Genomic DNA, 13,724 nt, shown 5'->3' with positions numbered 1-13,724 from the left:
AACACCTAAGCACTCAAAAAATACACTGTCTAGTCACATTATTCATTCATCATTGCTTCAACCCACATTTGATAAGTTGTGTTGTCATATGTGCAACTGAGCAGCAGTAATATAAAATAAACATCGAGGTGGGTGAGAAAAATTTATGATGCGTTTAACGAAATGATGCAGATTCCCACAATGAGGTTGTTATCTACAAGTTAATTAGTAATTTAATAAGTGCAAATATGCTTCTCGGGTTTGCTGCCTGATTGTATTGTGTAACTCTCACAATATTTCCTCGATTCAACTGCTCGACATCATCAGCTGCTGCTGTCACTGCTGCAAGGCGCGACTGATGATAATCGCGCAGCAGCGTCAGAATTTGTCATGACGGGAGCAGGCAATACACGTGCACGGGAGGATGCTCGTAGTTGGAAGACTGCAGCACACCTGGTGTTCCCTGCTGGGAGCCACAGTCATTGCCCACAGCACACGCGCGGATGGCATTTCTGTGCTGCCAGACGCGCCTGCGGTTAAAGTCTGAACTAAATCTTAGTTATGCGTTGCATCACTTGATGAATCTGAAGTTCTTGTTTTCCCTGTTTTTGATTTAATGGTAGCCAGTGCTGGATTCCAGGCGGCACTTAGTTGAAAACCTGAATCCCTGTTGATAAGATTGTCCACCATGCGGATACGTATGGGTCCTTCACGACATGGTCCCAGAAAGATGACGCTGGGGATAAAATTTCTTTGTCGTCTTTGACCGAGCACAATAAATTTCTCATTTCTGCTGGTGCAAAAAAAAAAAAACTTGATGCCGTGCTTTTTGAGGATTCTTTCTAGTCTCGTAGACATGGTGCCAAAATGGAGCAAGAACGGTGTTGCAGTGGGTGCCTCTTTATCTTCATTTACAGCCCTGCTTCGAATTTGCTTGGAATGGAATGCATGGCGTATGTGCCTATCGGAATAGCCATTCTGTTGGAATAACGTTATCAGGTGTTGTAGCTCACCAGGTACACTGTAAGCATCTGAGACTACATGTGCCCTATGCACCAAAGAGCATAGGACACTACTGCATTGCGCAGGATGATGGCAACTTGTGGCCTGCAAATATAGCTCTGTACGAGTTGATTTGCGATAGACGCTGTGTCCCAGTATACCATCAGCTCTTCTTCTGACTAAGACATCCAGGAATGGTCAGATGCCATCCTTTTCCACTTCCATAATGAACTGCATATTGGGATGGAGCGAGTTCAGATGTCGGAGAAATACAGGTAATGTCTCTACTCCATGGGGCCACACCACAAAAGTATCGTCTACATATCACCAAAAACAAGAAGGTTTGAGACTTGCCGACTGCAGTGCTTTCTCCTCAAAGTCTTCCATAAAATAGTTGGCCACCACGGGGGACAGGGGACTTCCCATGGTGACACCGTGCACTTGTTCAAAATATTGGTCACTGAATAAGAAACAAGTTGAGGTAAGCACATGTTTAAATAATGCCACAATGACTCTCAAACGGTTGCTGATAAGCTCTAACGAGTCCTTCAGAGGTACTTTCGTAAACAAAGATATAATGTCAAAACTAACCAAAATATCCGACGCTTGTAACTTAAGTGTCTTCAGGTGTCCTATGAAGTCCTCTGAATTCTGGATATGGTGATGACATTTGCCTATGAGAGGTCCCAATAGTGTAGTAAGATGTTTGGCCAGAAAATAAGTAGGAGCTCCAATGTTGCTCACTATTTGGCGAAGAGATGTCCCATCCTTGTGAATCTTGGGTAGGCCGTAGAGTCTTGGGGGAACAGCAGCCTGTTGGCATAGGCTTTTGGTCACTTTAGAAAGAATAGAACTTTTCTTGAGAAGATCTACTATTTTTCTCTGGATTTTGCCAGTCGGATCCTCTCCATCTTGCCACTGTATTCACCTCACAGTGGCGTTCTCCTTGTTGGCAGGTAAAATGACGAGTTCTTTGTCCACTCTCAAGTCTTGCAGAGCCTTCCTTTCTGCTGAACTGATGTTGAACTCGCTCAGTGGGGCTCATGTTAAAATTTAGCAGATGTCTCTGATGATCTCTTCTGCAACGTCACTGGGAAGCTTCAAAATTGCCTGTTCTATGCCAGCTATGACATCTCGGATTGGAGCTGTCCGTGGTGTTGGTGCATAGTTCAGACCTTTCTCAAGCACTACAACAGCTGCGTCAATGAGGATTCTACCCATTAGATTTAAACACGGTGCGTCGACATGGTGCATTCCCTTCTTGCTGTTGGGCCTCAAGACGAGAATACTTGGACATTTGGCGGACCTTAGCTTGTTGTTTTGACCAGTCAGCTAGCGCCCAGGTAGCGTTATCTACCCAATCCCAGGATAACACACCAAGGGAATGTTCTCCATCCTGGATCCTTCCGACAATTGTGGCAGTGTGTGCGTGCTATCAAACATTCAAACTGTACAAGTCAAAGGTTATCTGTCCAATGCAGCACAAAACATGATTCATTTAACAAGGCTACCTGTCACTAATCAGTGTATGTCCAGTTGCGATACTGGCGTGTAAATTGCAGCCTTCATTGCTGATGAACAGCACGTAGTACGGCTGCATGAACCAGGTGCCTGTTGCGGAGGCACATGTGCAGCAACATTTGCTGAATGATCAAGGAGGAGACATCAACGGTACCCCGTTGGTTCATCTGGGAGGTCAGTTGCACAATAGTTGCATGTCTATTTGTTTGCACCCATCTCCACAGCTGACTTTCATCCCTACTGTCTATGGCTCATGTTACACCACAGCTGCCTTGTCAATGGCTTTGGATAGTGCTATTTTGCCATGCACGGTATACTTTAACCACAGTGGCATGCAAACAGTTGATCTGCATTGTATAGCCTCCACTGCTAGTGCTGCCACCTGCCATCTGTGAGTAGTTATCACAGATTGAAATCTAACATAGATGGTGGTCACATTAATGCGACTGAACTGTGTATAACAACATTTCTTCATCACAAACATACCATTTTCTGACATTTTAAGAGGGCAAATTGTACCAACAATGACACATATCACACTTTAGATCTGCAACCAGTATTACAATACAGTGTCTTCTCGGTTCAGTGACACAAAAAGCAATCTTGCATCGAATTGATTCATATAGTTTCACAGTGGACTGCTGAAATCCAGCAGAACTTTACATGTGTTTTCCATGCAAGTAAATTTTTCACTATGTGAAAATCTACATTGTGACGTTACAAAACTCATCCCTCTCCACATTCAACATTCAAATAAAACTTTTCCTTCCCATATGAGAACAGTTTTACTGCTGATATTTGGTTTGTGTAATTTGCTTACCTTGTTTATGATAGAAACAGCACTCCTGATCCCCTCTCGTGTTTCATACATGGATGCAGGTCGCTGAATGGTAGAGCGACCCCTCATATCTTGAACAGGTTCATAACCGTTAGGCTGAGGAGAGGCGACTGTGGGAATATTGAGACCTGCTGACTGCAGCAACTGCCGAAGTTCCTGATTTTCAGCAAGTAAGCTGCTGACCTGCAAGTAAGATTAACTTTTTTGGATGCAACAAAATGGAAAGAAATTAAGTGTTATCACATTTAAAAGGCAAAACATGCCACTGTTTACATTGTAACAACCTTTACCATATAGTTTCGTAATTATTTATGGACAAAACTACATTTCACTCTCAGATTCTTCTGAAACTGGAAACGTATAGATTTTGAAGCTCAGAACCTTTTTCCACTTCCTCTTATTCCTTGTTCTTTTGTTACCACAAATAACTGGAACTAACAAGGTATTTAGACAGTTACCTGGTGGAAGATAGGTTGCCACATAAATACCTCTACTAATTAATCTTGGTTTAGGGCTTTGTGTACCATGTGAATGTGTACATCAACTGGAGAGGATCCTAAAGTGAATGTTTTGAGAGAAGGAACTAATGGTCAGAAATGAATATTTCAAGTAGCATTGAGGACATTAGTGAGCAATGTGTATGAGACAAATGTTGCATACTGCTTTTTTATCTTCACTAACAACTGGCTGCTTCATCAACATTAACAGTACTACAATAATGATATCGAATAATATACAAAACAACAACAACAATAAAATTTGTAAAACCACATTTGGTTGTGAGCATTACTTTGATGTATGATCCAGCAGAATATAGCACTTAGGAAGCCAAACAAATATACTGAGGAAAAGTTCCACTACAGGTATCATCCTAACAAATAATTTTATTGGTGTGGATACAAAATTATGAAAAACTGTTTTGCTCAAGCCATAAATGGCTGGCCAAGATTTTAACAAATAGTTGCTCACACATTAGAATTTGAGGAGATGATGTTGGATTGTGAAAGAAAATGCTGATAAATAAGCAGCCATAAATGTTCTCATAAAATAGTGTGTGTTACTGGTGGAGCAGCAGTTGGATTCCAGTCATAAACAATGCGAACAAGCAATGGGCCAAATGATTTTATACCCTGAGTTCGGCTTTTCCAGTGGGTTAACCAGCACAATATTGCAGCAGTGAATTTCCTGTATTATAAGTGAAACTATACGGTTCTGGAGACCTTTTCATGTTTCAAACATGAGATAAAGACATTCGTAGTTCTTATAAACCTTCCTATCAAGTTACTTTAAAATGGGACAATATGACACTTTCCCTGACTTTCTACAATTTCTTTGTTCTTCCAAAATATTATAACTAGTCTATACAGATGCCTTATTCACTCCTACTGCTTTACCACTCTTCACCTTCTGTATGGTTTCCCTCCATCCTAGCACCTTAAGAAGTGAAAAAAAAAATTGTGTTTGATTAATACAGAGGGTTTCAAAAAGGACTTTAAAAATTCATATAAGTTTACTGAAAGAATATAGAGAGCTGGGTTTAGTGTTATTTCGTAGGGAAACACATCAAGTTTTTTTACTTTTAACTGAAAGTGTTGTATGTGGCTTCTGTTGGTTATCCTGCACACCTCCCATTGGAAGTAAATTTCTTCCCAAACTCGCTGAAGCATTGCAGGTGTAACTTGCTGCTCTGAATTGAAGTATAGAAGCCAGCACAGGAGGTACAAACACGATATCCTTGATGAGCCCCATTCAAAAAGAGTGGTGTTAAGTCTGGGGAATGTGAGGGCCATACAATTGGCACATCACAGCCAATCTATTGACCTGGAAAACAATCACTGAGAAAATCCCAGACATCAGCCAGGTAGTGGTGTGGTGCACCATTTTGCATGAAGTAAACATTTCAGTTGGTCATCTTCACTGATCTGTGGTGTCAGAAATAATTGTAACATATCCAGGAACACTATTCTGTTGCTGGTTCTCTCACAGAAAATAAGGAAGGAGCCGTACACTTTGTTCTTGCTCAGTGCACAAAAAATGTTCAGTTTAGGGCTAGCACGAACATGTTGAAATGTTTGATGTGGATTTTCAATGCCCCAAATCCTACAGTTGTGTGTGTTAACCTTGAGTGAAAAGTCAACTCATCAGAAAAGATTATTTTGTCCAAGAAATGTCCATCCTCCTGTATTCTATTTAACATATCCACACAGAAGTTCTAGCGAGGAATTTTATCAGTGTTTCTTATTGCTTGTACGATCGTCAGTCTGTACAGTTTCAAATGCAAACAGTTTCTCAACACACGCCGAACAGTCGTATGTGGGATTTGCAGTTCGTGAGATGCATGTCGGATCAATTTTGTAGGGCTGTTGACAAAATGTCGGCTCACTCGTTCAGCGACATTAGCAGATGTGCTTGGATGACCATTGTAGGCATTCTAGGAGGACCTTTAGTGTACTTGGTATGAAAATTATCTGAACTGTTGTCACCAACTTCGATTCTTCAAACCAAAACACACACCCAGCATGCTCAGTCCAGTGAAGGCAGCTGTCTTTAATGCAGCTGCTGCTAGCACTCCTTATGGTGTGATTTGGCATTAGCAAACTACTTGAGACAAAACTTGATATAGTTCCCTACAAATTGACACTACAACCACCTCTGTAGGTACTATGAATTAATTTACATGAATTTTCGAAGTTTTAAAGTTCTTTTTGAAACACCCTGTATTTTAATTTCTCTAAGGGCAATGAAGATGAAAAATACACAACGAGAAAATATATTGTGTAGTTAAAATTAAAAACTTTGGAATATTTTCCTCCAGTTTATTGCCTTCCATATTGGATTAGAATACATAAAATATTAGCATATAATGTGCCATCTACCTGCTTCACGGGTATCATTATTATTGTTCTTGTTTGTTGCTGGGCTTTTACTTAAGAGACTATGAAGCACAATTAATATCAGTTTTGCAAGGCACAACTTTACTGTAATATGCATGTACAAACTTAAGTTCTATGGGAAAATGTCTGGATAGGAGAATGATTTTTTTAATGTTAACTGGCTCTACTGTACATTTATACAACTTTGAATTTTATAGCATGATATCTATTCAGTAATATTGTAGACACTTGCATAAAATGTGCTAAATAAATATGTTAAAAGTGTTTATTATGTTGTACTTGCTTAAAAAAAGGTAGAGAGAGAGAGAGAGAGAGAGAGAGAGAGAGAGAGAGAGAGAGAGAGAGAGAGAGAGAGAGACGACTCAAGAAAAACTAAGAAAAAATGGACAAGAATATAGGTGAATTACCATTTTGCTTAATGTTGTATGTACCACTCAAATTCAATGTTTCTTGGCACACTTTCAGTTACACTGGTGTGCCATGATGCCGTTTCACAATTCCAATGTGACATAATTTATTAGAACAGACACTGGGTAGTATGTTCAAGTGTAGCACAAAATCTAAGAGAGTGACTCATCATTGCTTTTTACACTTCTACGCTTTAAGCCAAGTTTATTCCAGATCTGAAGCAAAAACTGATAAGATGCCCATGAAACAAATATGCAAAATCCATGGTATTTTTGGACAGGATCTGCCTGTACTGGTCATGTAATAACATTCAAAACCTGCAGAGTACTTTCTGAGCAAATTTGTTCCATATTGAAGTCACATAGCCAAGGGAAATTTATGTTGTTGATGAGAAACTTTCTCCACATTTCAATATTCACTTCACAGATTTCTATTGTATAGTAGCAAACTTCCTTTCATTTGATGAAAAGCTCTTCGGTTTCTCAGCAGGTGGCAGCATTACGATACTGTGATATTTTGACAAGTGTCGTAATCTTCTAGAGAAGCAATGATCAACTGTGGATGGCTCAACTTTCAAACTGGTGGTGCACCCTCTCCACCCAGCTGCAGGTTACTGGGTCCTGTGTGGGTTATGGGGAGACAGGGAGTTTTTGGTGCAGAAGTTGGAGTGGTAGGTGGGCTGGAGACTGCACTCTTATCTTGGCATAACCATCACATCTATCTATGAGATTCTCATGGATTCCTTTACAATACTGCCCCAATAGTCAGATGCTCAGCATGGCAACTGGGTGTTCTGAAATTCAAAATGTGGGATCCTTATTTATGCTCTTGTCTGTCACTACTAATTTCTGTGTATGTCCCAGTCATACTCGCCTGATGTACGCTTGCACTGTTTCAAGATCCAAGACTTCATTTGTCCAATGTATTATCTGGTACACTCCCTAGGGGTACAAAAGAGGAAGGCTAGCCGGCCATCTTGTACATTTTGATGTGCCAATCTGTAAGATTATTTTAGATGAGACTATAAACTCTCGTATCCTTTTTAGTTCTGTTCCATGTGGGCATTATTATGAGTGGTATAACAGTTGTTTATCGAATTAACAGGCCAGCAAATTGGAGCTGCAATCTTCATAATTAATTGTTTGTGTAAATTTATAATATTAACATAAATACCTTTACTGCAAACTGTCTATTGGACAAGTGAGCAGGCACACTGCATTTAGTGCAATATACTAGCCATAGAACTAAGAGGTAAAAAGCTAAAAGTTGAAATATAAAACACATAAAAAATCTCAAACCAAATAAAATACACTGGCAACCACAGCATGATGTAATACAAGTTGTTGTCCAGTAAAATTAAAAAAAAATGTATCTATATATTACTGCAATTACAAAATGTATTTTGTTTTCTGTCTTGCGTGGCAGGTTAAAAAAAAAAATGATTACACGAAAATTTACCAATGTCAAGAACTTCATCAGTGGAGCAGCAGTCAGAGAAATACATCTTACTTGTTTCTATGAGTTACCTTACTTGAAACCAAGTTCCCTTACACAAAGTTCCAGAATTCTGTTTTTTGTTGTACACTATTTTTCATGACAGATATGTTGTTATTGTAGAAATCTGATTTTTAGTGAATTAAATTGTGCGACAAGGAATCATCATGGCAAGCTGCTCTTGGACTGCTTTTAGATTCAGAGTAATATTAGAGTATGGCTGTTGAATTGCTCACCATTATGTGTGTGCTAGGATTAGTTATTTATTGGTTAGTGGTTAAGTAGTGATTTTGGAAATTTTGATTAATTTTATGATTTATGCGAAGCAACTGCTCAAAGGAGTCAACAAAAGGAGTCATTAATTGAACTATTCCAAAAATTGGAGTTAGTAGCTGGGACAATACTTTGCAGTACTCAATCACAAAGGCACTGTGTTGTCTAAGCAGCAAGTATGTCGACAAAGCAAGGTATCATGTCTGAAACAACACAAAATATCTCTAGCGCAATTACATAATAAAAACAAGCTCAGGTTGGACTACTCGACCTGTCACTAAATTAACTGATAAAATATTAGAAATAAAGCACGTTCAGGAATCATCTGAAACCATTGGCCAGTTGTACAAATGTGTTAGCAACCGATCTTTTGAACAAATAATAAACATACAATTTGAGTTGCAAAGCAAGCAGTTTGCAAGTGACTTTAGAAACCGGACATCCATTAAGGATGAACACTTTGCATAAGAAATTTACAGTAAAGTTAAGGCCACAACTGATTGCATCTCAAATCAACGTGATAATCTGGCAGATGCAATAGAAAATGAGCTGCACAAGATAAAAAACAGATAGGAAAAGTTTTCCTGCAATGGTGTAGTGCCATTACAGGGTGTATACACGAACAAAGGAAAAAAATTCCCAGATTTCGCGGTTAAAAATACACTTTCTTCCAGATGAAAACACACTTTTTCTGTGTTATTAAGTGACGGTATATTTTCCCTCGGACCTGTAAAACTTCAACCCTTTAAGTGGTTATGTTTTTATACATGGGCGTAGAATTTCATGGCACTTTAGAAAACTTTAGGGAAACTCCTTTTGGAAAGATTTTTGATGTGCAGCAACATGTATGCTGCATATTTTCGTATTACGAGAGTATAAATTCTAATTCCACCAAACACTGCATGTTACTTTCCGAAGCACTGTAATCGAGAGTGCGACGCACTCTTGTAAGTCAGTCATAGCTCATGTCATGTGATCCCGCCAGTTGATGACCACAGGACACGTGATGTAGTCAGTTAATAGCAACATCACTATTAAGTAGTGCGGATACACAAACAGGAAAAGTTAATGTTTTAAATTAATATGCATAGTGTTGCTACAAGAAAAGAAAAGCTTTCACATATAACATTGGTCTCTAAGGTTAATAAGCCACAAGAGAAGCTAAGCTCTCACATTTAATGTTGATATTTTTTGCACGTGTTGCACTTTAGGATATATCACACAAATGTGCCTACAAAATTTTTTGCGGAGTCCAGTGACTTGTCCTCAAAGTTTTCCACAAATAAATTAGCTACCGCAGAGGATAGAGAACTTCCTGTAGCACTACATCAATTTGCTCATAATAACGACATGAATATCTGATCTTCTGGGCTAGAAAAACTTCTAAATGGCTCATCATCAAACTCTCTGTTATTTACAAAATTCATCGTACATTCTCGCACATAGTGCATTTTGCGTAAAAGGAAATTTACTTTGAAAGTAACGCTTTTCAAACCACCATTTGCAATATTTTCCCGTGACCTGTTAGGAACAGGTTCGCTTTAGTAGTCGTCAGAGAGTGCCAGATAACAGGCACCACCGCACTTTGGCAGCTGCTATGACACAGGAAGCCCGTATGCTCATACGTGTAAAACATTAAAAGGTCTTACATTATGTCATAAAAGAAAAGACATCAGCTAATACTCCAAGAGCATCGGAATTTCATGAACCATACTAAGATGGTACATTTAAAGTGCATACTTTAAGAGCACATTTGTATGTCCAGATTACCAATGAAGTAGGTCTTCACCTGATATTAAGCTTTTCAGTGTGGGTTTTGGGATGCAAATCTTCTTGGAGTACCAGTACTGTATTAACTCATTTTTTATTCTTCCTTATGGCATACATGCTAGAAGATGAAAACAAGCTACAAGATGAAAACATGCACTTGAAATTCAGTGAGCAGTTGAAATTAGCCAATAGTGTGGAACTAAACACTTTGTTTCAAACACATTGACTGCTTCAACGTAAAAGATCGATAAAAACCAAATTTCTTCATTGTTCTACAACACGATTAATACATGGCTGTCAGAAAAGTGGAAATAAAATCTGAAACTAATAACGTATATTAGCCTTCCGTAATTATGTGAATGTATTTTAATTCACTGGATAGCTGCCAGCCACAGAAATCCATTTTGTTTTCATTTGACGTGAGAGGAAAAAATGAAGAGGAAACAGCAAAATCACTAAATGTAAATGTAAACACGCATTACGTGGAGACTACACACTATAACTCAGACTGCTCTGCGCATCAGCCTTGAGCCTCGGATCTACATTTCCGAACCCAGGCAATACTACCCCCCCCCCCCCCCCCCCTAGTGTTTGAGATACGTTAAAAATATAAAAAATCTAATTTTCAAAAATATGTTCATTTTGTAGTGCACAGCTTTCTGAAGAGTCTGATACATAAAACATACATGTTCGAGGAAATGTAAGACATGTTATTTGGCCTTAAGTGTGCCAGAGTGCAGTGCCACCCCTCTTCACACAGCATTCTTCTACTGCACTGTGGAATTGAAATGAGTATATTTTGTATTGGATGCCATCAAACTATATTCAGGAAAGTAACTTCTCCTGTGGTGCCTCTCCAGCTCCCAGTCGCCCGGTTCGACATGCTGCCCCCCCCCCTTTTTTTTTAAAAAAAGAAAAAAAACCTCGCAATTAATACTGGATGGGATTATTTGTAATGGGGAGAACAAGAACTCTTCAGGAAATTTGGACTCTTTATTGCCTGTTAGTTAATAACTTTCTGTTTTGGATGAAATAAAATTAAATACAGGATACATAAAACAAGTAGACAAGCAATACAGTACACATTTCTTCAATTCTTAGCTCCTAGAATTGTTTTCTCTCTAATCCTGCTACAGCTTTACATGGCGTGCTTTCCTTTCTGCGAAAGGACGCAGGAGGAGCTGGCCACTCTTCGCGAACAGCTGAGCGTGTTGATGGCCGCGGTCAGCCGTCTTCATGCTGCTGCCTCGGAGTGTAGCGGCAGTGGGGAGTCTGGTGCATCGCATGCTGCACCCCAGGTGTTACATGCTTCACCCACTGTCCCTGCTGTCGAGACATCTTCGCGGGTACCGGGCTCGGTTGGGCCACCCTCTCCCCAAGGGGAGTGGCGGGTTCAGCGGCGTTCGCGGTGCACGAGGCGGAGGGTCAATGTGGAGGCTGGCCGTGTGGCATCGCCCGCTCTGCCTGTGAGTGGACATGTGGCTGCTCCTTCAGCAAGGTCCGAGCAGGCACACGGGGGGAGGGGTTTATTAGTTATTGGGAGCTCCAACGTTAGGCGGGTGATGGAGCCCCTTAGGGAAATAGCGGAAAGGTCGGGGAAGAAGGCCAGTGTTCACTCTGTCTGCTTGCCAGGGGGTCTCATCCGAGATGTGGAGGAGGCCCTACCGGCGGCGATAGAGAGCACTGGGTGCACCCGACTGCAAATTGTTGCTCATGTCGGCACCAATGACTCTTGCCGTCTGGGTTCAGAGGTCATCCTCAGTTCGTACAGGCGGTTGGCGGAGTTGGTGAAGGTGGAAAGCCTCGCTCGCGGGGTGGAATCAGAGCTAACTATTTGTAGTATCGTTCCGAGAACCGATCGCGGTCCTCTGGTTTGGAGCCGAGTGGAAGGCTTAAACCAGAGGCTCAGACGATTCTGCGGAGAGCTGGGGTGCAAATTTCTCGACCTCCGCTATCGGGTGGAGAAATGTAGGGTCCCCCTGAATAGGTCAGGCGTGCACTACACGCCGGAAGCGGCTACGAGGGTAGCGGAGTACGTGTGGAGTGCACATGGGTTTTTTTTAGGTTAGAGAATTCCCTCCCTAGGCCCGACAAGACGCCTCCTGAGACGCGGCAAGGCAGGAGTAGGCAAAATGCAACAAGGAATAACAATATTAATGTGCTAATAGTAAACTGCAGGAGCGTCTATAGAAAGGTCCCAGAACTGCTCTCATTAATAAACAGTCACAACGCCCATATAGTACTAGGAACAGAAAGTTGGCTGAAACCAGACGTAAACAGTAATGAAATCCTAAACTCTGATTGGAATGTATACCGCAGAGATAGGCTGGACAGAGAAGGGGGAGGCATGTTTATAGCGATAAGAAGTGCAATAGTATCGAAGGAAATTGACGGAGATTCGAATTGTGAAATGATTTGGGTGAAGGTCACGGTTAAAGCAGGCTCAGACATGGTAATTGGATGTCTCTATAGGCCCCTGGGCTCAGCAGCTGTTGTGGCTCAGCACCTGAAGAATAATTTGGAAAATATTTCGAGTAGATTTCCCCACCATGTTATAGTTCTGGGTGGAGATTTTAATTTGCCGGATATAGACTGGGAGACTCAAACGTTCATAACGGGTGGCAGGGACAAAGAATCCAATGAAATATTTTTAAGTGCTTTATCTGAAAACTACCTTGAGCAGTTAAACAGAAAACCGACTCGTGGCGATAATATATTAGACCTTCTGGTGACAAACAGACCCGAACTATTTGAATCAGTTAATGCAGAACAGGGAATCAGCGATCATAAAGCGGTTACTGCGTCGATGATTTCAGCCGTAAATAGAAATATTAAAAAAAGGTAGGAAGATTTTTCTGTTTAGCAAAAGTGACAAAAAGCAGATTACAGAGTACCTGACGGCTCAACACAAAAGTTTTGTCTCAAGTGCAGATAGTGTTGAGGATCAGTGGACAAAGTTCAAAACCATGGTACAATATGTGTTAGACGAGTATGTGCCAAGCAAGATCGTAAGAGATGGAAAAGAGCCACCGTGGTACAACAACCGAGTTAGAAAACTGCTGCGGAAGCAAAGGGAACTTCACAGCAAACATAAACATAGCCAAAGCCTTGCAGACAAACAAAAATTACGCGAAGCGAAATGTAGTGTGAGGAGGGCTATGCGAGAGGCTTTCAATGAATTCGAAAGTAAAGTTCTATGTACTGACTTGGCAGAAAATCCTAAGAAATTTTGGTCCTATGTCAAAGCGGTAGGTGGATCAAAACAAAATGTCCAGACACTCTGTGACCAAAATGGTACTGAAACAGAGGATGACAGACTAAAGGCCGAATTACTAAATGTCTTCTTCCAAAGCTGTTTCACAGAGGAAGACTGCACTGTGCTTCCTTCTCTAGATTGTCGCACAGTTGACAAAATGATAGATATCGAAGTAGACGACAGAGGGATAGAGAAACAATTAAAATCGCTCAAAAGAGGAAAGGCCGCTGGTCCTGATGGGATACCAGTTCGATTTTACACAGAGTACGCGAAGGAACTTGCCCCCCTT

General features: G+C 40.7%; 1 protein-coding gene across 2 annotated transcripts in view; it reads right to left on the bottom strand.

The window, feature by feature from the left end:
• LOC126360253 (ARF GTPase-activating protein GIT1) overlaps positions 1–13,724 on the bottom strand; it is a 238,080-nt gene that overhangs the window by 22,538 nt on the left and 201,818 nt on the right. For both annotated transcript variants that reach the window (XM_050007694.1, XM_050007695.1), the window contains one exon: positions 3,323–3,523. In XM_050007694.1, coding sequence (XP_049863651.1) covers positions 3,323–3,523 — 201 coding nt within the window. The remainder of the gene's footprint in view (positions 1–3,322; positions 3,524–13,724) is intronic.

This window comes from Schistocerca gregaria, chromosome 1, assembly GCF_023897955.1.
Source record: "Schistocerca gregaria isolate iqSchGreg1 chromosome 1, iqSchGreg1.2, whole genome shotgun sequence".
Classification (NCBI taxonomy): domain Eukaryota; kingdom Metazoa; phylum Arthropoda; class Insecta; order Orthoptera; family Acrididae; genus Schistocerca; species Schistocerca gregaria.
This window is presented reverse-complemented; position numbering and strand designations above follow the sequence as displayed.